Here is a 27,379-nt window from a genome sequence, read left to right as displayed (position 1 = left end):
GACTAGATAAAAATCATGACCCAGTTATATATTGTCTACAAAAATTCACTTCAAATATAAATGACATGTTTCTTGAAAGAATGATAGAAAGTTATATACCATGAAAACATTAATCAAAAAAAAATCAGGAATGGCTGTATTAATAGCACATAAAGTAGACTTAAGAGAAAAGCAAAATGCCAGTGATAAAGAGGGATTTATATACTGGTAAAAGGGTCAATATACCAAAAAGACTAGCAATCCTAAATGTGTATCACCAAACCACAGAGCCACAAAATATGTGATGCAATAACTGAGAAAACTTAAATGAGAAAGAGACAAATCCACAATTCTAATCAGAGGTTTCAGCTCCCCTTTCAATAGTGAATACAACAACTAGACAGAAAATCATCGGGAATATAGAACTCAACAACACCATCATTGAATAGGATCTAATTGACTCTTAACATGTCAGGCAACAAGAACAAAATATATATTCTTTTCACATGCCCACAGAACATATACCATGATAGATGATATCCTGGACCATAAAACAAAGCTCAATAAATTTAAGAGAATTAAAATTATACAAAGTATATTCTCAGACCACTATGGAATCAAACTAGAAATCAACAACAGAAAGATAATAGGAAAATCTATAAATACTTGGAAGATAACGAAACACTTTTATATAATCCATGGGTCAAAGAGCAAGTCTCCAGGGAAAAAAGAAAATACATGAAACTAAATGAAAATAAAAATACAATATATTAGAATCTGTGCTATGGAGCTAAATTGCTGCGAAGGAAATTTATAGTACTAAATGCTCAAATTAGAAAAGGGAAATGTGACTAATCTGTCATCTGAATTTTTACCTCAAGAAACAAGAGGAGGAGAAAGCTAAACCTGCAGCAAAGCAATGTGAAGAAATAATAATAAAGAGCAAAAATCAATGCAATTGAAAATAAAAATAACAGAGCGTAATTAGTAAACAAAAACCTGGTTCTTTGAAAAGAAAAATAAAATTAGCGAATGTCTAGAAAGTCTGCAAAGAAGAAAATATGGAATACACAAATTACATCAAGACTGCGGCAGGGAATAATACCATAGTACCTATAAATGTCCAAAGGATTATATACGAATACTGTAAACAACTCTACACATAAATTTGATGGGTCAATTTCTCAAAATTACAAACTCCCACAACACACCTAACATGAAATAGACAATCCGTATAACCCTGTGAATATTAATAGAATTTTAATTTTACCAAAAGAAAATCTGACTGCATTGGTTTCACTGGAGAATCCTACCAAATTTTTAACAAATAATTTTCTTTTTTTTTTTAAATTAAAGTTCAGATTGCCAACATATAGTATATCACCCAAGCTCATCCCGTCAAGTGCCCCCCTCGGTGCCTGTCAACCAGTCACCCCAACCCCCCAACGTCTCCCTTCCACTATCCCTGGTTTGTTTCCCAGAGTTAGGTGTCTGTCATGTTCTGTCACCCTCACTGATATTCCCACTCATTTCTCTCCTTTTGACTTTATTCCCTTTCACTATTTTTTATATTCCCCATGAATGAGACCATATAATGTTTGTCCTTCTCCGATTGACTTATTTCACTCAGCATAATACCCTCCAGTTCCATCCACGTTGAAGCAAATGGTGCGTATTTATCGTTTCTAATGGCTGAGTAATATTCCATTGTATACAGAAACCACATCTTCTTTATCCATTCATCTTTCGATGGACATTGAGGCTCCTTCCACAGTTTGCCTATTGTGGACCATTGCTGCTATAACCTTTAGGGTACAGGTGCTGCTGTTTTGGTTATATGTTTCTAGGAATTTATCCATTTCTCCCAGATTGCCTAATATGTTGGCATATAATTGCTCATAATATTCTCTTATAATTGTATTTCTGCAGTGTTGGTTGGGATCTCTCCTTTCGTTCATGATTTTATTTATTTGGGTTCTTTCTCTTTTCTTTTTGAAAGAATAGATCACATACTGGGTCACAAATCAGGACTCAAATGGTACAAAAAGACTGAGATCATAGCATGCATATCTTTAGACCACATAGACCACATGCTATGAAACTTGAAGTCAACCATAAGAAAAGATTGGGAATAACCACGCATACATAGAGTTTAAAGAATAGCCTACTAAAGAACGAATGGGTCAACCAGAAAATTACAGAAGAAATGTTTAAAAACATATGGAAGAAAATGAAAAACATGACAGTTCAGAACCTTTGGGATGCAGCAGGTGCAGTCCTAAGAGGGAAGTATATTTACAGGCCTTCCTCAAGAAATAAGAAAGGTCTTGGGGCACCTGGGTGGCTCAGTCGATTAGGCATCTGCCTTCAGCTCTGGTCATGATCCTGAGGTCCTGGGATTGAGCACCACATGGGGCTCCCTGCTCAGTGGAAAGCTTACTTCTCCCTCCTCCTCTCCCTCTGCCTTCTGCTCCCCCTGTTTGTGTGCTATTTCTCTGTCAAATAAATAAATAAAATCTTAACAAAAATGAAATAAAAAAGTTCTCAAATAGACTATCTAAACTTACACCTAAAGGAGCTGGTAAAAGAGCAGCAAATAAAGCCTAAATCCGGCAGAAAAGAAATAATAAGGTTAGTGCAGAAATCAATGATACAGAAATTAAAAAACAAACAGTAAAACAGATCAATGAAACTAAGAGCTGCTTTTTTGAAAGAATTAACAAGAATGATAAACCCCTAGCCTCTGATGGATATTTAAAATGGTTTTATTTTTCTCTAATAAAGAGCAGCAGCAAACATACCAGTAGGAGTTTCCTGAGCTGTCATGTTTCTCTAGGTGAACACTTCGAAAGTGGGTTGCTGGGGTATGGACATTTGAAATTTCAATACATACTGCCAAGTTGCCTTTCAAAAGCTTTATGCCAATTTTCATTCTCATCAGCAGTATTTCTTCATGTTTCCTCAGACTAACTTTTAAACTGTTTACCGGTCTGATGGATGAAAAAAAAATGGTAACTTATGTTTATTTGTTTTAAATTTTCATTGTATCATTGCTAGTGAAGTTGAATATCATTTCATATGTTTTTTAGCCCATCCTTTATGAACTGCTTGTAAACTTTGTTTAGGTTTTCTTACAGCATTGTCTTTTCCATATTGAGTTGTAGGAGTCATTTCTAGTTCTGGATAGTCACCCTTTATCTATTATGCATGTTGCTGATATTCTTCCATAATATGTAACATGTTTATGGTTTGTGTTATCATACAGAAGTTTTAAATGTTTGTATAGTGATTTGATTATGTCAACCTTTTTCTTCTATTGTTTTTTCTGTTTTGTTTACTATTAGAAGGCCTTTCTTGGGATGCCTGAGTGGCTCAGTGGTTGAGCATCTGCCTTTGGCTCAGGGCGTAGTCCCAGTTTGGGAATCGAGTTCCACATCAGGTTGCCTGTGAGGAGACTGCTTCTCCCTTGGCCTATGTCTCTGCCTCTCTCTGTGTCTCTCATGAATAAATAAATAAAATCTTTTTTCTAAAAAAAGGTCTTTCTTATCCAAGGCAACAACCATTTTATCTTTTTCTCCTTCTGTTATAGTGCTTTCCATTTATGTCTTTAATCTACCTTAAACTCATTTCCTTCTCAAACCTTTGTGCTTTTCCTATCTAGATACTCTCTTCCCCAGACCTTCCTATGGCTGACACCTTCAGCACTTGGTTCAACTACTTGTTCTTCCAGAAGGCCTTCCCGACTACCCTAACTAAACTGACCACCCACTCTCCATTAATATGTACCTTAGTTCATTACCTTCATTTCTTTTCTTTTTTAAAAAGATTTTATTTATTTATTCATGAGAGACACAGAGACATAGGCAGAGGAAGAAGAAAGCTCCCTGCAGGGAGCCTGATGGGGGACTCTATCCCAGGACCCCGGGATCATGACCTAAGTTGAAGGCCAGACGCTCAACCATTGAGCCACCCAGGTGCCTCGATTTATTTTCTTCATAGATCACCTCTCCAAAGTTATCTATTTGTTGTGTCTCTTTAGATTGGAAACTCCGTAAGAGTAGGGATTTTCTCTTGTTCCCAGCTCCTAGAATACTTTTAGAGTTTATTCTAGTGAATTTGACATGATATAGGGATAAAGTAAGTTTTCTCCAAATGGATAGCTGGTTGTTTCAACACCAAGACTCCCTTTTTAAAAGGAGAATTATTTCAGTCATCCTGTTTTTCTACTTCTACTAAATACTGAGTGAGTCAAGAATGGTTATAATTATTATTCAGTACAGTGATTCTCAACGTTGGTGGTATATTAGGATCATACTTAAAGATTTTTTAAAAATTTAGATATAGAGTATGTATTAGTTTTTTAGGGCTACCATAACAAAGTACCACAAACTGGATAGCATAAAACCATAGAAATTTATTATCTCACTGTTCTGGAGGTGAGAAGTCCAGAATCAAGGTGTTGGCAGGCCATGCTGTTTCTAAAAGCCCTAGCAGAGCATCCTTCCTTTCTTTCTAGCTTTTGGTGGTTGCAATCCTTGACATTCCTTGGCTTGTAGATGTATCACTATGCCTCCACCATCACATGGTGTTCTCCCTGTGTGCCTGAATTTCCCTTTTCTTATGAGGATCCCAACCATTGGATTAAGATCCACCCTATGACCTCATTTTAACATGATTACATCCTCATAGGTAATATTTCTGAATAAGGTTAAAATCACAGGCTCTGGGTGAATGTGAATCTTGGGGACATACTATTCAACCCCCTACAGAGTGTCACATTTTATAAAATCTGCTTCACTAGGTCTGGAGTGGAGGCCTCGTATACTTAATTTTTAAGAGCTTCATTGACTTGAGTTCACCTGAAAGGTAAATATGGGAGAAAAACTAGAACATTTCTAAAAAAAAAAAGAGAGAGAGAGAGAAAGAAAGAAAACGAAAGTGAGAGAAAACTAGTTCTGTCAGATATTAAAAATACTACAGAAGTAAAATGATTCATACAGTATAGAACAAAAAATGAATTAGATCAATGGAACAAGTAGATTCCACAAGTAGACCCAAATACATAAAGGGATTTAGTTTATGATAAATGTGGCGATTGAAATTAGTGGGGAGAAAAAAGGCTTATTCCATAAATAGTGCTCAGAAAACTGGCTATTTGTTGTTGGGGCAGGGGACGGAGTATCCTTACCTTACTCCTTGTACCAAAATATAATTCTAGATGGATCAGAAGTGGAAAAGGAAAAAAAATGAAAACATAATTCTAGAAGAAAAGATGGATGTACTTATATGTACTTAGGAATAGGGAATGCCCTTTTAAAGCAGACTCCCAAACCCAGATGCCAATAAAGGAAACTATTGATAGATTTGTGTCATAAAAGTTAAAAGCTTCGTGAGACAAAAATACCATAAACAAATTCAAAAGATCAACAGAGCTGGGAAAACATATTTGCAACATATATGACCAAGGGCTAGTTTCTTTAATTTACAGTAAGTTCAGGAAAAAAAATCAACATGAAAAAGGCAAAACCCAATAGTAAAATGAGCTAAAGAATAAGCAAGTAATTTACAAAGAAAAACATATATACATCAATACAGATTTGAAAAGATGTTCAGTCTCATCCATGAGGCATATGAGAAGTATATTTCTTATGTATTATGTAAGAAATATAAATCGAAACAATAAAACTCCATCTTCACCTATCATTTTGGGAAGCATTTAAAGTTTGATTATATGCAGAGCAAGTGAGGATATGAGAAAATAGATACACACTGCTGGTGAGACCATAAGTTGGTGCAGCTTTTTACAGGTACAAATTGGCAATATTTATCAAAATAGAACATGCACATATTCTTTGACTAAATGGGTGGACTTTGCTAGAGTATTCACAGCAATCGTTTCCTACTTTTTCCTTTCTACCAATTCATGGTTTTTATTTGTGTATCTATTCTTCCCACTCATAGTCCATGTATTATGGGGTAAACTGATTCTAGTATGTCTGGCCACAGACGTTATTACTTCAGGGGAGATTTGTAATGTAAGTCAGCCAATTAGGGTGCACCCTGGGAGTCCTGCTCATATGAAAGACTGGATCAGAAGTTTTTGCTGAACTTAAAGGAAGAGACTGTGTCCATGGCCACTGGCAGCCATCTCATGGTTACCTTGCCTACAGCAATGTTTCTCAGCCTTTAGTGTGCATCAGAATTACCTAGTTTGTTAAAACACAAATTGCTTATCTGCATCCTCAGAATTTCAAATTCTGTAGATCTGAGGTAGGGACCAAGAATTCCCTTTTGTAAGAAGTTCCCAGATGCTGCTGAGGCTGCTGGTCCGGGGATTGCACTTAAAAATCTACTTGGATAAAGTAGGGATTGCAGAACATGGAAACTAAAAGAAACTGAGTGGCTCAGTTTCTTTTTTTTCTCAGTGGCTTTTTCTTTTTAACTTGCTAAACAGAAGCATCTAATCATTATACTCAGTAATCTTGCCATTAAAAATGTACCCTATGGATATCATTGCAGAAGTTCACCAAAACATATGTCCCTGGATGATCATTGCAGCCTTGTTTGTAATAGCTAAAACTGGAAGCAATCAAAGCACTTCTCCATAGGGAACTGATCTGATAAAATCATCCATCTAATGGAATACTATGTAGTATTAGAAATTATGAAAGTGTGCGTATGCTCATAAAGAAATATCTCTAAGATACATTAAGTACAAAAAATTATGATGACTCAGTGGGAGTAATTTATGCTTTTTAAACAAAAGAGTAAACAGATGAATATATGCAGGTATATGCCTAGTTATTTCCTGGAAGGTTAATTACTTCCCGGAAGATTAATTCTAAGAATGGCTATATTTGAGAATGGTTGGGATTGGGGTGGTGCTAGAAGTTTCTGGCATCACTTTGTACATTTTTATTGTTTTAATTATCTATCTTTAGGTAAATTTTCCTGTTTTAAAAAAAGAAAATGTCATTTGGAGTTATCTGAGCAAGGCATGGGCCAATTTTAGCTTTTTTCTTTGTATTTCTGTATTGAAAATACAACTAATAAATGTTATATTCTTTTAAAAAAATTAAACCATGAAAAAGTAAATGGAAAATTGAAGACTTCTCAGGTATTCAACCAGACTTGAGTGCCACTGTCATGGTGCATAGGTTATAAACTGGTGGGCACCTCTACCTATCCAGATTAAGACTCAGCTAGGGAGTTGTTTATTGTACCCTCGTATGCATATGAATCACCTAGGGATCGTGTTAAAATGCAGATTCTGATTGAGTAGATCTGAGGTGGGTCTCAATATTCTGCATTTCTAATAGGCCCCCAAATGGTGCTAATATTGCTGGACCACTGATCAAACTTTGATAGCAAGAAAAAAGGAGGTGAAAAGGAGGAAGAAAAAGGAAGCATCAGAGTGGGCTGTAAAGATGGGGAGGAAGGGACAGATATGACACTGCAGCAGAATGATCAGATATGGTGGATGAGGAGAATCTGGGATGATGAGGTTTCTGGCCTGGGTGATGAGGATAGTGGTGACATTAACCAGAAGTAGAGGAATCAAGCTGGAGATAGGAGGAGAAATAGGAAACAATGTAGGATTGGTAGCAAGTCTTCATATTTAAACACAATGAGGTATGCTTTTTGGGGGGGTTTGCTGGACTTGCCCAGCAGATCATTTGAACTCATCTGAACTCCTCAGTAGAGGTCAGTTAGAGGTAGATTTGGAAGTCATCTATATAAAGGTAAGAGTTGAAGCCATGGGAAGGGATGAATCTCACCAAGGAGAAAGAATACTGAGAAGATGGCTGAGAATAGAAACTCTAAGAAAGGCTTATTTTAAGAGACAGACTAAGGGAGGAAATGAAGAAGAAATCAGAGAGGCAGTACAGAAGACTAGATATTCCGAAAAAGATTAGATATTCTGAAGAAGACTAGATATTCTGGCCTCCTACAACCAGAGCAATTTGATCCTGCATAAAATACAATTTGTACTGTATTGCTGGATATGTGAATTGGCAACTACTGCATAGTAAACCATCCTCAAACTCAGTGGCTTGAAACCAAATCATTTATTATTGTTTATGAATCTATGGGTTGGCTGCATATCTCTGCTGTTGGACCAGGCTTGGCTGATCTTGGCTAGGCTTGTGTACTTGTAGTCTGCTGGTGGGTTGGCTGGGGTTAACAGGTCTAGGATGGTCTTGTCTGGTATAGCGGGACAACTGGACAACGGGGTCTCATCTTCCAGAAGGCTAGTCCAGGCTTGTTCTCATGGTAGTTCCAGGGGTTCAAGACTGAGCGGAAGTATGCAAGCCTTCTTGAGGCCTATGCTAAGAACTGGCATAATTATCACTTCTGCAAAAGTCTATAGGCCAAAACAAAACCTAGTCCAGATTTGAAGGGTGGAGAAACCTATCCATCTCTTAGTGGGAGGAGCTGTAGAAAGTATAGATACAGGAAGATGCGAACAAGTATGGCCATTTTTGTATTCAATTAATCATGCTGGATTTGTCAGAAGTAAAAGGAGTCTTTAGAGGACAAGCAAACAAACAAATAAAATCTATGATAATGACAGTTAACAAATCTCAGTGAGCTGGCTGCGGGAACGGAGCACTTGAGAAAACTTCCAGAAATGGAATAGCAGTATATCCTTGGAAATTTGAGGTGTTGTTACTGGATGGAACAAGGAAAGGTTGCTGGTTAGGTAGGAAAACAAACAAACAGACACCTGCCATAGAATCTAAGAGTCTAGCATTTTTCATTGGAAAATTCTACAAATACTTTATTTTTTATTTTTATTTTTTAGATTTTATTTATTCACGAGAGACACAGAGAGAGGCAGAGACATAGGCAGAGGGAAGAGAAGCAGGTTCCATGCAGGGAGCCTTACGTGGGACTCGATCCCGGAACTCCGGGATCCTGCCCTGAGCTGATGGCAGACAACCAGAGCCACCCAGGTGTCCCTCTACAAATACTTTAAATTAACAATGAATAGTTTTGGTCTTTCTGGTCCTAGAAACTAGTATGCTCATGGGCCGACTTTAGAGTTTGAACAGAGACTCAAAACCAATATGCCAACCATGTCTTCTTAATGTACTGAAGGTATTTTCACTTCCATTAGCTTTTTAAATTTATTTTTATTTTATTTTTATTTTTTTAAAAGATTCTATTTATCCATCCATTAGAGTCAGACACACACACACACACACACACACAGAGAGAGAGAGGCAGAGACACAGGCAGAGGGAGAAGCAGGCTCCAGGCTCCATGCAGGGAGCCCGACACGGGACTCCATCCCAGGTCTCCAGGATCAAGCCCTGGGCTGAAGGCGGCGCTAAACCGCTGAGCCACCCGGGCTGCCCTCCATTAGCTTTTTTTTAAATCGGAGTTCAATTTTCAACATGTAGCATATCACCCACTGCTCATCCCATCAAGTTCCCCCCTCAGTGCCTGTCACCCATTCACCCCAACCCCCCACCCACCTCCCTTTCCACTACCCCTTATTCGTTTCCCAGAGTTAGGAGTCTCTCATGTTCTGTCACCTTCACTGATATTTCCCACTCATTTTCTCTCCTTTCCCCTTTATTCCCTTTCACTATTTTTTATATTCCCCAAAGGAATGAGACCATAGAATGCTTGTCCTTCTCTGACTGACTTGCTTCACTCAGCATAATACCCTCCAGTTCCATCCACGTTGAAGCAAATGGTGGGTATCTGTCATTTCTAATGGCTGAGTAGTATTCCATTGTATACACACACCACATCATCTTTATCCATTCATCATTCGATGGACACTGAGGCTCCTTGCACAGTTTGGCTATTGTGGACATGGCTGCTATAAACATTGGGGTGCAGGTGTCCCGACGTTTCACTGCCTCTGTATGTTTGGGGTAAATCCCCAGCAGTACAATTGCTGGGTCGTAGGGCAGGTGTATTTTTAACTCTTTGAGGAACCTCCACACAGTTTTCCAGAGTGGCTGCACCAGTTCACATTCCCACCAACAGTGCAAGAGGGTTCCCCTTTCTCCGCATCCTCTCCAACATTTGTTGTTTCCCGTCTTGTTACTTTTCCCCATTCTCACTGGTGTGAGGTGGTATCTCATTGTGGTTTTGATTTGTATTTCCCTGATGGCAAATGATGCGGAGCATTTTCTCATGTGCTTGTTGGCCATGTCAATGTCTTCCTCTGTGAGATTTCTGTTCAGGTCTTTTGCCCATTTCATGATTGGATTGTTTATATCTTTGCTGCTGAGTTTAATAAGTTCTTTATAGGTCTTGGATACTAGCCCTTTATCTGATATGTCATTTGCAAATATCTTCTCCCATTCTGTAGGTTGTCTTTTAGTTTGTTGACTGTTTCTTTGACTGTGCAGAAGCTTTTTATCTTGAAGACCCAATAATTCATTTTTACTTTTGTTACCCTTGCCTTCATAGATGTATCGGGCAAGAAGTTCCTGTGGCCAAGTTCAAATAGGGTGTTGCCTGTGTTCTCCTCTAGGATTTTGACGGATTCTTGTCTCACATTTAGATCTTTCATCTGGGGATCCCTGGGTGGCCTAGCGGTTTAGTGTCTGTCTTTGGCCCAGGGCGTGATCCTGGGGTCCCAGGATCGAGTCGCGCATTGGGCTCCCTGCGTGGAGCCTGCTTCTCCCTCTGCCTGTGTCTCTGCCTCTCTCTGTGTCTCTCATGAATAAATAAATAAAATCTCTTTTAAAAAAGGATCTTTCATCCATTTTGAGTTTATCTTTGTGAATGGTGTAAGAGAATGGTCTAGTTTCATTCTTCTGCATGTGGCTGTCCAATTTTCCCAGCACCATTTATTGAAGAGACTGTCCTTCTTCCAGTGGATAGTCTTTCCTGCTTTGTCGAATATTAGTTGACCATAGAGTTGAGGCCCCATTTCTATATTCTCTATTCTGTTCCATTGATCTATGTGTCTACTTTTGTGCCAGTACCACACTGTCTTTATGACCACAGCTTTGTGGTACAACCTGAAATCTGTCATTGTGATGCCCCCGGCTCTGGTTTTCTTTTTCAATATTCCCCTGGCTATTCAGGGTCTTTTCTGATTCCACACAAATCTTAAGATGATTTGTTCCACTCTCTGAAGAAAGTCCATGGTATTTTGATAGGGATTGCATTAAATGTGTAAATTGCCTTGGGTAGCATTGACATTTTCACAATACTAATTCTTCTAATCAATGAGCGTGGAATATTTTTCCATCTCTTTGGGTCTTCCTCCATTTCTTTCAGAAGTGTTCTGTAGTTTTTAGGGTATAGATCCTTTATCTCTTTGGTTAGGTTTATTCCTAGGTATTTTATGCTATTTGGTGCAATTGTAAATGGGAATGACTCCTTAATTTCTCTTTCTTCAGTCTCATTGTTAGTGTATAGAAATGCCACTGATTTCTGGGCATTGATTTTGTATCCTGCCACACTGCCGAATTGCTGTATGAGTTCTAGCAACGTTGGAGTGGAGTCTTTTGGTTTTTTTTTATGTACAGTATCATGTCATCTGCAAAGAGGGAGAGTTTGACTTCTTCTTTGCCAATTTGAACGCCTTTTGTTTCTTTTTGTTGCCTGATTGCTGAGACTAGGACTTCTAGTCCTATGTTGAATAGAAGTGGTGAGAGTAGACATCCCTGTCTTGTTCCTGATCTTAGGAGAATGGCTCCCAGTGTTTCCCCATTGAGAATGATATTGGCTGTGGGCTTTTCATTGATAGCTTTTAAGATGATGAGGAATGTTCCCTCTATTCTACACTCTTCAGAGTTTTGATCAGGCCTGGATGCTGTCTTTTGTCAAATGCTTTCTTTGCTATTGAGAGCATCCTATGGTTCTTGTTTTTTCTCTTGTGGATATGATCTGTCACGTCGATTGCTTTGCGAGTGTTGAGCAAGCCTTGCATCCCGGGGATAAATCCCACTTGTGGTCATGGTGAATAATCTTCTTAATGTACTGTTGGATCCTATTGGCTAGTATCTTGTTGAGAATTTTTGCATCCATGTTCATCAGGGATATTGGTCTATAATTCTCCTTTTTGGTGGGGTCTTTGTCTGGTTTTGGAATGAAGGTGATGCTGGCCTCATAGAACGAGTTTGGAAGTACTCCATCTCTTTCTATCTTTCTGAACAGCTTTAGTAAAATAGGTATGGTTTCTTCTTTAAACGTTTGATAGAATTTGCCTGGGAAGCCATCTGGCCCTGGACTTTTGTGTCTTGGGAGGTTTTTGATGAGTGCTTCAATTTCCTCCCTGGTTATTGGCCTGTTCAGGTTTTCTATTTCTTCCTGGTCCAGTTTTGGTAGTTTGTGGTTTTCCAGAAATGCGTCCATTTCTTCTAGATTGCCTAATTTATTGGCGTATAGCTGCTCATAATATGTTTTTACAATCGTTTGTATTTCCCTGGTGTTGGTTGTGATCTCTCCTTTTTCATTCGTGATTTTATTAATTTGAGTCTTTTCTGTTTTGTTTTTTAATAAGGCTGGCCAATGGTTTATCTATCTTATTAATTCTTTCAAAGAACCAACTCCTGGTTTTGTTGATCTGTTCCACAGTTCTTCTGGTCTCTATTTCATTGAGTTCTGCTTGATTCTTTATTAACTCTCTTCTGCTGCTGGGTGTAGGTCTTATTTGCTTAACTTTCTCCAGTTCCTTTAGGTGCAAGGTTAGCTTTCTATTTGAGTTTTTTTCCAGTTTTTGGATGGATGCTTGTATTGCGATATATTTCCCCCTTAGGACTGCTTTTGCTGTATCCCAGAGATTTTGAATGGTTGTATCTTCATTCTCATTAGTTTCCATGAATCTTTTTAATTCCTCTCTAATTTCCTGGTTGACCCTTTGATCTTTTAGCAGGATGTTCTTTAACCTCCATGTGTTTGAATTTCTTCCAAATTTCTTCTTGTGATTGAGTTCAAGTTTCAAAGTGTTATGGGCTGAAATATGCAGGGGACAATCCCAATCTTTTGGTATCGGTTGAGACCTGATTTGTGACCCAGTATGTGGTCTCTTCTGGAGAAAGTTCCATGTGCACTTGAGAAGAATGTGTATTCAGTTGCGTTTGGATGTAAATTTCTGTAAATATCCGTGAAATCCATCTGGTCCAGTGTATCATTGAAAGCTCTAGTTTCTTTGGAGATGTTGTTTTTAGAAGGTCTGTCATTTGCAAAAAGCGCCGTGTTGAAGTCTCCCAGTATTAGTGTATTATTAGCTAAGTATGTCTTTACTTTGCTTATTAATTGATTGATATACTTCGCAGCTCCCACATTAGGGGCATAAAGATTCATGATTGTTAGGTCCTCGTGTTGGATAGATCCTTTAAGTATGATATAGTGTCCCTCTTCATCTCTTACTACAGTCTTTGGGATAAACTTTAATTTATGTGATATGAGGATTGCCACCCCTGCTTTCTTTTGAGGACCATTTGAATGGTTAATGTTTCTCCAACCTTTCATTTTCAGGCTGTAGGTGTCCTTATGTCTAAAATGGGTCTCTTGTCGACAGCAAATAGATCCAGTCTGAAACTCTGCGCCTTTTGATGGGATCATTAAGCCTATTCACATTCAGAGTTACTATTGAAAGATATGAATTTAGTGTCATCATGATACCTATTCAGTCCCTGTTTTTGTTGGTTATTTCTTTGGGCTTCCACTTTCTTTTACAGAGTCCCCCTTAATATTTCTTGCAGAGCTGGTTTGGTGATCACATATTCTTTCAGTTTCTGCCTATCTTGGAAGCTCTTTATCTCTCCTTCTATTCTGAATGAGAGTCTTGCTGGATAGAGTATTCTTGGCTCCATGTTCTTCTTTAGGACCCTGAATATATCCTGCCAGGCCTTCCTGGCCTGCCAGGTCTCTGTGGAGAGGTCTGCTGTTAACCTAATACTTCTCCCCATGTAAGTTAGGGATCTCTTGTCTCTTGCTGCTTTAAGGATCTTTACTTTATCTTTGGAATTTACAAGTTTCACTATTAAATGTTGGGGTGTTTTACAGTTTTTATTGATTTTAGGGCGGGATCTCTCGATCTCCTGGGTCTGAATACCTGTTTCCCTCCCAAAATTAGGGAAATTCTCAGCTATGATTTGTTCAAATATGCCTTCTGGTCCTCTGTCCCTCTAGGCGCCCTCTGGAACCCCAATTAAACGTAGATTTTTCCTTCTGAGCCTGTCATTTATTTCCCTTAACCTTTCCTCGTGGTCTTTTAATTGTTTTTCTCTTTTTTCCTCAGCTTCCTTCCTTGCCATCAACTTGTCTTGTATGTCACTCACGCGTTCTTCTGCCTCATTAACCCTCATAGTTAGGAGATCCAGTTTGGATTGTATCTCATTTAATTGATTTTTAATTTCGGTCTGATTAGGTCTAAATTCTGCAGTCATGAAGTCTCTTGAATCCTTTATGCTTTTTTCAGAGCCACCAGTAGCTTTATAATTGTGCTTCTGAATTGGCTTTCTGACATCGAAGTGTAATCCAAATTTTGCAACTTTGTGGGAGCGAGTACTGTTTCTGATTCTTTTGTGATGAGTTCTTTCTAGTCCTTTTGCTCAGTGCAGAGTGGCTAAAAATAAGTTGTACTGGCAAAATGAAGGAGACAAAAAGGAGAAAAAAAGAAAAGGGAAAAAAAAACAAAGAACAAAAAACAAAAACAAAACAAGGAAGGGTATCCTTTCCTTTTATATATTGTAAATTCCTCGACTTCCCCTGCAGCTTTCCAGCGCTACTTGGTCAAGAACTTGTGCTTCCTCTGTCCTTCCAGCTCATCTTCATTGGGAGGGGCCCTCTGTCTGATTCTCAGGTGTGTGCACCTGGGGGAGCTGCCCTGACCCCTTCCAGGTGTATTGCTCAGTGGGAGCTGTTTGTCCTGTGAGGCCCCTGTTCCCTGGTGTCCCTGACACTCAGGCAACGGGTGACACCAGGAAGAATAACAACACTGGCAGCGGCCAGATCTCCAGTCCTGGAGTCAGCTCCCACAGTAACTACTCCAGTCTCCCAGTCTGCAGGGGCTTGGATGCTCCAGGGCAGGGGGCACTAATCTGAACAGCCAGGGCCCCCCGGGCGGCAGGAGCATCCTCTCTGTGCCCCTCCGGCCTCCCTCTTTTCCCAGTGAGAGCCCAGGATCCCAGGCTGTGTCCCCCGGCGCCCTGGGATCCGGGGCCTGCGGCACTGGAATTGCACTCCCAGGACATGCAGCCCCCTCCACGCGAAGCCGCCGCCTGAGCTGCTGCCTTAGCTTCTCTGAGGCGCCGCTGGCACGCGCTCTAGCCCTTTACCAAGCTTGGCCTGCAGCATGTGGTGAGCTCTCCCCGGGGCGTACTTCCTCTGTTAGTGATCCGGGGAACCTGGAGGCTCCACTGCCCCTCCTGGTTCCTGCCAGAGTTCCCTGCGAGTGCCTTTCCGTCCGGGAAGATTGTAAAAGTTCCTGCTTCTCCGGGACTGGGCTTTCCTGACTTGGAGGCTCATGTCCCCCGGCCTTAGCCGGGCTCCTCGTGGGACCCCTCCCCCTCAATATTCTTTTTAATTTTTTTTTTCCGTCTTCCTACCTTGTTAGAATCTGAACTCTTCTCTCTGTAGCATTCCAGCTGTTCTCTCTTTACGTCTCAGGTCGAATTCATAGGTTTTCCGGATGATTTGAAAGTTACCTCGGTAAGTTGGTGGGGACAGGTGACTTGGGGATCCTACTCTTCGGCCATCTTGCCTCTCCCCCAACAAATAATTTTCAAATCCCTATGTTATACACCTAAAAGTAATAATATAACATTGTATGTTGGTTATATTTCAGTAATAAAATTTTTTAAGGATTTTATTTATTAATGAGAGACACTGAGAGAGGCAGGATATAGGCAGAGGGAGAAGCAGACTCCCTTTCGGGAGCCTGATGCGGGACTCGGTCCCAGGACCCCTGTATCATGACCTGAGCCAAAGCAGACAGTCAACCACTGAGCCACCGAGGCACCCTCAATAGTAAATTTTTTAAAAGATTTTATTTATCTATTTATGAGAGACAGAGAGAGAGGCAGAGACAGAAGCAGACTACACTCAGGGATCCTGACGTGGGACTCCATCCGAGATCTCCAGGATCACGCCCTGGGCCAGAGGGAGGTGCTAAACCGCTCAGCCACCTGGGCTGCCTAATAGTAAATTTTAAAAAAAAATTTATGTAATCTCTACACCCAGCATGGGACTTGTACTCACAACCTTACAATCAAGAGTTGGATGCTCTTCTGTCTAAGCCAGCCAGGCAGCCCTCCATAATATGTTTTTTAAAAAAAGAATACATAGAGTCTGTCGTATAAATCTTTATTTCCAACATTGCTTTGCATAGTCAGACACTTATTATGGACAATATATTTTTTTAAATTGCCATCAGTTCTACATAAATCTTTTTCAGAAAATAGGAGAGAACACTTGCCAATTCATAGTATGAAGTCGGTATTACCCCAGTACTAAAACCAGGTAAAGACAATATATAAAAACTGTATTTCAGACTGGTATCCTTCATCAACATAGATGTAAGTGTTCTTAACAAGATATTCGTCAGTAGAATTCAACAATATATAAAATAATTACATACCATAGCCCAGTAGGGTTTATTGCATCTTGCAAGACTGGTTCATTATTTGAAAAATCAGTCTTTGCAATCCACCACATAAACAGGATAAAGAAAAAAAAAGATAATTCTCGTCATCTCTGTGGATGCAGAAAAATATTTAACAAAATTGAACAATGCATGATAAAAAAAAAACCTCTCAGAAGACTAGGAATAGAGGAGAATTCCTTCAACTTCATAAAGAACATCTACAAAAACTATACAGCTATCATTACACTTAATGGTGAAAGACTAAGTGTTTTTTTTCCTAAATCAGGAGCAAGGCCAGTTATGCTCTCCCTTCTGCTCTGCAGCATAGTACTGGAACTTCTAGCCAGCATAGAAAGGCAAGAAAATGATATAAAGCGCATACAGATCAGAAAGGAAGAAATGAAACTGCCCCTAGTTGTAGATGACATCGTCTGTAGAAAATCACAATCTACAACAAAATTCCTAGTACTGATAAGTGAGTTCATCTAGGTTGTAGGATACACAATAAATATACAGAAATTAATTATATTTCTATATACTGACGATGAATAGGAGGAACTGACATAAAAAAAAAACAAAATGCCATTTATAATTCCTCCAAAGAAAATGAAATAGTTAGGTATAAATTTCACAAATGATGTTCAAGATCTATATGCTGAAAATTATAAAATACTGATGAAAGAAATCAGTGATGGACTACATAAATGGAGAGACAAAGACCTCCATGAATTTGAAGGCTCAACATGGTAAAATGTTAATTCTCTCCAAATTGGTAAAGAAGTTTAACACCAATTCTTCTTTATATCCCAGCAGAATTCTTTGTAGATATATACAAGATTATTTATTTATTTATATATGTATGAATAATATATCTAATTTTCTAATTTATATATTACATATATAATCTTATATATAATCTTATATAATATAAATATAATCATATATATATGGAAAGAGAAAGGAACTAGAACAGCTAAAACATTTTTGGAAAGGAATCAGTTAGAAGCAATCACTTTACTTTGATTTTTAAAACTTACTGTGTAGCTATAATAATTAAGACTGTGTGGTATTAGTAGTGGTACAGATATAGAGAGCAGTAGAACAGAATAGGGAAACCATAAATAGCCCATACATTTGCAGCCAACATTTTTGACAGTGCTGCAGAAGTACTTTGTTAGAGGAAAGACAGTCCTTTTAACAAATGGTAGTAGATTAATTGGACATGCGTAGGTGAACAAGTACCACACATCTAGATTACTATCTAAAATATATGAAGGACTCTCAGAACTGAACATTATGAAAACAGTCCAATTAGAAGATCAGCAAAAGACTGCAGACATTTCCCTGAAGAAATTATATATGTGGCAAATAAAGACATGAAAAGATGTTTAACATCATTACCCATTAAAGAATTGCAAATTCAAATCACAATGAGATATAACTAACTATATGCCTATCAGAATGGCTAAAATGAAGAATGGTGATAACACTGCATGCTGGATTGGATGTGGAGAAACTAGATCACCCACAAATTGCTGGTAGAATATAAAATGGTACCATCACTCTAGAAAATAATTTGGCATTTCCTTTCAAAACTCAAAATAGACTTATTGTACAACGTAGCACTTACACTTTTGGGCATTTATGCCAGAGAAATGACTTATTTTCCTGTAGGAACTTATAAACAAATATTCATAGTAGCTTTTAGTCATAATAGCTCCAAACTGGAAACAACCCAAATGTCCTTCATTTTTTGTAAAAGGTTTTATTTATTTATGAGAGACAGGCGCAGAGACACAGGCAGAGGGAGAAGCAGGCTCCATGCAGGGAGCCCAACATGGGACTTGATCCCGGGTCTCTAGGATCAGGCCCTGGGCTGAAGGCGGCGCTAAACCACTGAGCCATCCGGGCTGCCCCCAAATGTCCTTCAAAAGATGAATGGTTAAACTGTGGTACATCCATACCATGGAGTAGTACTTGGCAAAGAAAGGTATTGATATATACAACATGGATGAATCTTAATGGCATTATGCCAAGTGCAAATGCCAATCTCAGAAGGTTGCATACTATATGATTCCGTTTATATAACAATCTCAAGTTGACAAAATTGTAGGGATTGGGAACAGATTAGTGGTTGCCAGGGATTAGGAATGGTGCTGAGGGTGTTGGGTGTGACCATGAAAGGGGTAACATAAGGGAGATCTTTGTGGTAATTGAATAGTTCTGTCTCTCAATTGCAGTGGTGGTTATACAAATCTACACATGATTATAGAACTATACATACAATTATACCTATGTCAACCTCCTGGCTTTTATATTATTATTGTTTTAAATATGACCATTGGGGGAAACCGGGTAAAGTGTACACAGGACCCTCTCTCAACTATCTTTGCAACTCCCTGTGGATTTATATAATTATTTCAAATCAAAAAGTTTGTTAAAAAGAACACTCTCACTGTTGTGGAGCATACATATGAGGTAGACCAGATATGATGAAGGCAGGGACAGCAGTCTGAAGACTCTTGTCAGGTAAAAGTAATGAGATCTGAACCTCTGCAATATTTGTTGTGATGAAGAAAAGAGAACAGATATAAAGGATAATAAAGTAATCAAATCAGCAGGACCTTGGAAATACGCAGATGTGTAGTTGGTGAAGGAAAGTACGGACTCTGGGATGACTTCCAGGTCTTGGGTAATTGAGTAGATGCTAGGCGTCTTAAGTAAAAGAGGCCATATTAAGAGCCTGAGATATACTAGAAGTAGACAGAAGCCATGTTTTCCTTGTCTGTTAAACCTTCAAAAATCTAAAAGATGTTGGTTTTTTGAGAATTTGGTGAAATTTAAAAAATCTTTTGGAGTGTCCCATAGTCTGTTATGAAGCCAGATATTTATATAATTCTTCCTTGGACTTCTTTCCTTGCTAGCTTGCTTTCCTTGCTGGTACATTTACTTAAATGAGTTTCAATGTGATTAATGTGACTTTGAGCCTTTATTTCTTCATCTGAAAATTGAGCACTATGTTTTGTGATAACATAGTTATAATGCTTCTCTCTCAGGATTAGAATTCTGAGAAGTAAATGAGATTTACATTTATATGTAAAATATTCAATACATATCAAGTATCTAATAAGTGCTTACTACTCCTACTGTTACTACTGCTAACAATAAAAATTATGGTAACAAAAAATAAAAAGATGTTGAAATGTGACAGATCTTGTCAGTTATGGCCATTTGCAGAAATGCTCAGAAATTTTCTAGAGCCTGTTTTTCCTCAATTTCTGTTTTCTAGTTCCTTCAGTGATCCTCAAAGAGTGGTCTGCCTATAAAGGGAAGTCACCTCAAACCCCTGAGCTGGTGTCTGCACTAACATTTCGGGAATGGACTTGCCCAAACCTCAAGAAGCTCTGGCTAGGCAAAGCAGTTGAGGACAAGAACAGAAGGATGAGGGCCTTCCTGGCCTGTATGAAGTCAGATACACCCAGCATGCTCAATCCAGCCAATGTCCCAACCCATCTGCTGCTCATGTGCTGTGTACTCCGGTAAGCGATGTAATACAGCCAGTTCATTTCTCTTTTACTTTTTTCACTTTTCCTTTAAACATATGTTTTTATAGTGTTTTGGTACAGGGAGGTTTTTGTTTTATGTGTAGCTTAGAATTCAGAAACACTGAAGTTGATCACTATGGCAGTCTCCTCAGTTTATGATCCTCTCTCATCATTAGTTCATGATCTATGTGAACGTTTTTTAAAGATCTTATTTATTCATGAGAGACACACAGAGAGAGGCAGAGACATAGGGAGAGGAGAAGCAGGCTCCCCTCAGGGAGCCCAATGTGGGACTCCATCCCAGGACCCCGGGATCATGCCCTAAGCCTAAGGCAGATGCTCAACCACTAAACCCAGGCATCCCTCTATGTGAACTTTTATATTTGGTTTTATGTTTGGTTTTTGTGCCCTTCAGTCTTTATTCATGATCTAATTCCCTTCTCTTCCTGTAGTTATCCACTCTGGGGTATTTGGTGTGTGTCCTTCCAAGCCATTTTCTGTGTATTTATTTAGACATATGTGTATCCATACACAGTCTATAGGGTTGTTTGTGTAGATTTTTTTCCATTTTTTTTAACATGAAAGGTGCTCACATCTCATTCTATTCCTTATTTTTTTCGCTCTGTTATTTTTGACATTTGTCCATATTTATACATGGTTCATTCCTCAAGACTGCTGGATTATGTTCCAGCAAATAGTAATTCCACAGTATTTTATTGATATCCAGTTCTTGGGTGTTACAAACAGTGTTGCAGGAAATATCTTCATAGATGTCTTTGTTTTTTGTGTGTTCCTGTGTCAGTTTATCTGAAGTGTATACTCAGTAGAATTCATGGATCCTATGGAATATGCATATAAGCTTTTCACCACATATTGCCAAGTTGCTCTAGATCACATCTGTACTAATTTATAGTCTTGTGAACAATGCATAAGGGTTTCTATTTCTTCATAGTATCACCAGTACTGATATCATATAACTTCTTAATTTTTGCCAGTCCAGTGGGCTTGAGGTAGCATCAAAAAGTTATTTATTTGTTTATTTAAGAGAGTGATGGAAGAGGGATAGAGGGAGAGAGAATGTGAAGCAAATTCTGCACTGGGTGCAGAGCCCAACAGAGGATTGGATCTCACAACTGCGAGATCGTGATATGAGCCAAAACCAAAAGTCAAGACACCTAACCGGCTGAACCACCCAGGCACCTCTCAAGTAGTATCTTTTATTTTACTTTGCATTTCTTTGACTACAGATGAGGTGAGCTTCCACTTTATACGTATTAGCCATTTGTTTTCTCATTGTCTGCAGTGCCTATCTATTTTATCTTGCAAGTTTTCTTTTAGGTAACTTGTCTTTCTTGCTAATCACAGAAGTTTCTTATCAAATGTGTATGTATATACATGCATATATCATTGATATATCAATGATAGCAAATATCATTTCTATATCTGTGTGTATATCAAATATTTTCCAGTCACTGTTTTTAAAACTATGTACAATATATTTTTCTAACAAAAGTGTTCATTTTCACCAGCTTTTTTATTGTTATGACTTCATACACATAGAAAAGTTGGAAAAATAGTATGGTGAACACTAATATGACCGCCACTTAGAGTCTATAAGTCATATTTTACTATACTTAACTTTATCCTATATAACTATCCATCTCTAGCCAGCCATTTACCCATCCTTTTGGATGCATTTCCAAATAAGTTGCAGACATCAGTGTATTTCACCCCAACTAAGAAATATTTAAGTTTGGTTTTGTTACATCCTTTAAATTGTGCCCTTGTGGTGTGTGCTTTTAAAATCTTATTTAATAGGGATCCCTGGGTGGCTCAGCGGTTTGGCGCCTGCCTTCAGCCTGGGGCGTGATCCTGGAGTCCCGGGATCGAGTCCCATGTTGGGCTCCTTGCATGGAGCCTGCTTCTCCCTCTGCCTGTGTCTCTGCCTCTGTGTCTCTGCCTCTCTCTCTGTGTGTCTCTCATGAATAAATGAATAAAATCTTTAAAAAATCTTATTTAATAAACTCCTCCCTACCCTTAGGTCATAAAGATACTTTTCTACATTGTTTTAATATTTTTATAATGTTGACTTTCATGTCAGGTCTTAAATATAGTAGCTGTTTATTCTATATATGCTGTAAGAAAGGATCTGATTTTATTTTCTTGAAATAATAAGTTAGTTTTCCCAACTCCATTTATTAAATGATCTCTTCAAACCCCATGATGTATATTACCACCTTTCTTATGTACCAAGTTCTTATATATACACAAATACATTGCTGGTATCATTTTTTTCCATTGCTTATTTGATCTCTGACTAGGATCACATTGTTTCAATTGTTCTAGGCTCTTAATTTGTCTTAATATCAGGTTGGGCAAATCTCCACTCTGTACTTTTCTTGTGTCAGACATGTACTATTTTTTAATCATGTGATCTTTATCCTTCAACATATAATTTAGAATTAGTCCAGTTTCCACAAAATCTTGTTGGAATTTTTTGGTCAATGAATTGAATTTATAGATGAATTTTGGGAGAGTTGACATCTTTATCATGCTAAGTGCTCCCATCCAGAGATCATAGTTTACCTTTCCCTTTATTTAGGGCTCTTTCTTTACGTCTTAGTAGAGTTAGGTTTTTTCCCATAGAGTTCTTGTGCATTTTAAAATCCTAGGTATTGGGGATCCCTGAGTGGCTCAATGGTTAAATGCCTGCCTTTGGACCAGGGCGTGATCCTGGAGAACCAGGATCGAGTCCCACGTCTGGCTCCCTACATGGAGCCTGCTTCTCCCTCTGCCTGTGTCTCTGCCTCTCTCTCTCTCTCTGTCTCTCATGAATAAATAAATAAAATCTTTAAAAAATAAAATAAAATAAAATAAAATCCTAGGTATTTGATATACATTGTTATGATTATGGATGACATTCTGTTTTCTATTACACTTTCTCGTTTATTTGCTGATGTAGAGAATGTAAATTTTTGTGTAGAGAAGTCAGTCTCAAAGAGACATCAGAGGATTACAGAGCATTGACTTTTGAAATTGGACAGACTTTAATTCTGGCATTGGGACTTTATAGCTTGGATAAGTTACTTTAACCTTTTAACATCCTTTTATTATAAAGGTTCTCAGGAAGCCGCCTTATGGCCTCTTTCACATTATCATTCTCATTTATTATGTTGTATTACATTAACCCCAGTTTATTGAACCCTGCAGCATTGTAATAACATTTTCTTTTTTTAATAAATTAATTTTTATTTGGTGTTCAATTTACCAACATACAGAATAACACCCAGTGCTCATCCCGTCAAGTGTCCCCCTCAGTGCCCGTCACCCATTCACCCCCACCCCCCGCCCTCCTCCCCTTCCACCACCCCTAGTTCATTTCCCAGAGTTAGGAGTCTTTATGTTCTGTGTCCCTTTCTGATATTTCCCACACATTTCTTCTCCCTTCCCTTATATTCCCTTTCACTATTATTCATATTCCCCAAATGAATGAGAACATACACTGTTTGTCCTTCTCCGATTGACTTACTTCACTCAGCATAATACCCTCCAGTTCCATCCACGTTGAAGCAAATGGTGGGTATTTGTCGTTTCTAATGGCTGAGTAATATTCCATTGTATACATAAACCACATCTTCTTTATCCATTCATCTTTCGATGGACACCGAGGCTCCTTCCACAGTTTGGCTATTGTGGACATGGCTGCTAGAAACATCGGGGTGCAGGTGTCCCGGCGTTTCATTGCATCTGAATCTTTGGGGTAAATCCCTAACAGTGCAATTGCTGGGTCGTAGGGCAGGTCTATTTTTAACTCTTTGAGGAACCTCCACACAGTTTTCCAGAGTGGCTGCACCAGTTCACATTCCCACCAACAGTGTAAGAGGGTTCCCTTTTCTCCGCATCCTCTCCAACATTTGTTGTTTCCTGCCTTGTTAATTTTCCCCATTCTCACTGGTGTGAGGTGGTATCTCATTGTGGTTTTGATTTGTATTTCCCTGATGGCAAGTGATGCAGAGCATTTTCTCATGTGCATGTTGGCCATGTCTATGTCTTCCTCTGTGAGATTTCTCTTCATGTCTTTTGCCCATTTCATGATTGGATTGTTTGTTTCTTTGCTGTTGAGTTTAATAAGTTCTTTATAGATTTTGGAAACTAGCCCTTTATCTGATATGTTATTTGCAAATATCTTCTCCCATTCTGTAGGTTGTCTTTGAGTTTTGTTGACTGTATCCTTTGCTGTGCAAAAGCTTCTTATCTTGATGAAGTCCCAATAGTTCATTTTTGCTTTTGTTTCTTTTGCTTTCGTGGATGTATCTTGCAAGAAGTTACTGTGGCCAAGTTCAAAAAGGGTGTTGCCTGTGTTCTCCTCTAGGATTTTGATGGAATCTTGTCTCACATTTAGATCTTTCATCCATTTTGAGTTTATCTTTGTGTATGGTGCAAGAGAGTGGTCTAGTTTCATTCTTCTGCATGTGGATGTCCAATTTTCCCAGCACCATTTATTGAAGAGACTGTCTTTCTTCCAGTGGATCGTCTTTCCTCCTTTATCGAATATTAGTTGACCATAAAGTTCAGGGTCCACTTCTGGGTTCTCTATTCTGTTCCATTGATCTATGTGTCTGTTTTTGTGCCAGTACCACACTGTCTTGATGACCACAGCTTTGTAGTACAACCTGAAATCTGGCATTGTGATGCCCCCAGCTATGGTTTTCTTTTTTAAAATTCCCCTGGCTATTCGGGGTCTTTTCTGATTCCACACAAATCTTAAAATAATTTGTTCTAAGTCTCTGAAGAAAGTCCATGGTATTTTGATAGGGATTGCATTGAACGTGTAAATTGCCCTGGGTAACATTGACATTTTCACAATATTAATTCTGCCAATCCATGAGCATGGAATATTTTTCCATCTCTTTGTGTCTTCCTCAATTTCTTTCAGAAGTGTTCTATAGTTTTTAGGGTATAGATCCTTTACCTCTTTGGTTAGGTTTATTCCTAGGTATCTTATGCTTTTGGGTGCAATTGTAAATGGGATTGACTCCTTAATTTCTCTTTCTTCAGTCTCATTGTTAGTGTATAGAAATGCCATTGATTTCTGGGCATTGATTTTGTATCCTGCCACGCTACCAAATTGCTGTATGAGTTCTAGCAATCTTGGGGTGGAGGCTTTTGGGTTTTCTATGTAGAGTATCATGTCATCGGCGAAGAGGGAGAGTTTGACTTCTTCTTTGCCAATTTGAATGCCTTTAATGTCTTTTTGTTGTCTGATTGCTGAGGCTAGGACTTCCAATACTATGTTGAATAGCAGTGGTGAGAGTGGACATCCCTGTCTTGTTCCTGATCTTAGGGGAAAGGCTCCCAGTGCTTCCCATTGAGAATGATATTTGCTGTGGGCTTTTCGTAGATGGCTTTTAAGATGTCGAGGAAAGTTCCCTCTATCCCTACACTCTGAAGAGTTTTGATCAGGAATGGATGCTGTATTTTGTCAAATGCTTTCTCTGCATCTAATGAGAGGATCATATGGTTCTTGGTTTTTCTCTTGCTGATATGATGAATCACATTGATTGTTTTACGAGTGTTGAACCAGCCTTGTGTCCCGGGGATAAATCCTACTTGGTCATGGTGAATAATTTTCTTAATGTGTTGTTGGATCCTATTGGCTAGTATCTTGTTGAGAATTTTTGCATCCATGTTCATCAGGGATATTGGTCTGTAATTCTCCTTTTTGGTGGGGTCTTTGTCTGGTTTTGGAATTAAGGTGATGCTGGCCTCATAGAATGAATTTGGAAGTACTCCATCTCTTTCTATCTTTCCAAACAGCTTTAGTAGAATAGGTATGATTTCTTCTTTAAACGTTTGATAGAATTCCCCTGGGAAGCCATCTGGCCCTGGACTCTTGTGTCTTGGGAGGTTTTTGATGACTGCTTCAATTTCCTCCCTGGTTATTGGCCTGTTCAGGTTTTCTATTTCTTCCTGTTCCAGTTTTGGTAGTTTGTGGCTTTCCAGGAATGCGTCCATTTCTTCTAGATTGCCTAATTTATTGGCGTAGAGCTGTTCATAATATGTTTTTAAAATCGTTTGTATTTCCTTGGTGTTGGTAGTGATCTCTCCTTTCTCATTCATGATTTTATTAATTTGAGTCTTCTCTCTCTTCTTTTTAATAAGGTTGGCTAATGGTTTATCTATCTTACTAATTCTTTCAAAGAACCAACTCCTGGTTCTATTGATCTGTTCCACAGTTCTTCTGGTCTCAATTTCATTGAGTTCTGCTCGAATTTTAATTAACTCTCTTCTTCTGCTGGGTGTAGGGTCGATTTGCTGTTTCTTCTCTAGCTCCTTTATGTGTAAGGTTAGCTTTTGTATTTGAGTTCTTTCCAGTTTTTGAATGGATGCTTGTATTGCGATGTATTTCCCCCTCAGGACTGCTTTTGCTGCATCCCAAAGATTTTGAATGGTTGTATCTTCATTCTCATTAGTTTCCATGAATCTTTTTAATTCTTCCTTAATTTCCTGGTTGACCCTTTTATCTTTTAGCAGGATGGTCCTTAACCTCCACGTGTTTGAGGTCCTTCCAAACTTCTTGTTGTGATTGAGTTCTAATTTCAAGGCGTTATGGTCTGAGAATATGCAGGGGACGATCCCAATCTTTTGGTATCGGTTCAGACCCGATTTGTGACCCAGTATGTGGTCTATTCTGGAGAAAGTTCCATGTGCACTTGAGAAGAATGTGTATTCAGTTGAGTTTAGATGTAAAGTTCTGTAGATATCTGTGAAATCTATCTGGTCCTGTGTATCATTTAAAGCTCTCGTTTCTTTGGAGATGTTGTGCTTAGAAGACCTATCGAGGGTAGAAAGAGCTAGATTGAAGTCACCAAGTATAAATGTATTATTATCTAAGTATTTCTTCACTTTGGTTATTAATTGATTTAAGTATTTGGCAGCTCCCACATTCGGGGCATATATATTGAGGATTGTTAAGTCCTCTTGTTGGATAGATCCTTTAAGTATGAGATAGTGTCCCTCTTCATCTCTCTCACTGCAGTCTTCGCGGTAAATTTTAGTTTATCTGATATAAGGATGGCTACCCCTGCTTTCTTTTGAGGACCATTTGAATGGTAAATGGTTCTCCAACCTTTTATTTTCAGGTTGTAGGTGTCCTTCTGTCTAAAATGAGTCTCTTGTAGACAGCAAATAGATGGGTCCTGCTTTTTTATCCAGTCTGAAACCCTGCGCCTTTTGATGGGGTCATTGAGCCCGTTCACGTTCAGAGTTACTATTGAAAGATAAG

General features: G+C 38.6%; 1 protein-coding gene across 3 annotated transcripts in view; it reads left to right on the top strand.

Annotated features, from left to right (window-relative positions):
- The window catches only part of FAM120C (family with sequence similarity 120C), a 173,502-nt gene that overhangs the window by 81,248 nt on the left and 64,875 nt on the right, over positions 1-27,379 (top strand). For all 3 annotated transcript variants that reach the window (XM_055339107.1, XM_055339106.1, XM_055339108.1), the window contains one exon: positions 19,839-20,088. In XM_055339107.1, the coding sequence (XP_055195082.1) occupies positions 19,839-20,088 (250 nt within the window). The remainder of the gene's footprint in view (positions 1-19,838; positions 20,089-27,379) is intronic.

Source organism: Nyctereutes procyonoides, unplaced genomic scaffold (assembly GCF_905146905.1).
Source record: "Nyctereutes procyonoides isolate TBG_1078 unplaced genomic scaffold, NYPRO_anot_genome, whole genome shotgun sequence".
NCBI lineage: Eukaryota > Metazoa > Chordata > Mammalia > Carnivora > Canidae > Nyctereutes > Nyctereutes procyonoides.
This window is presented reverse-complemented; position numbering and strand designations above follow the sequence as displayed.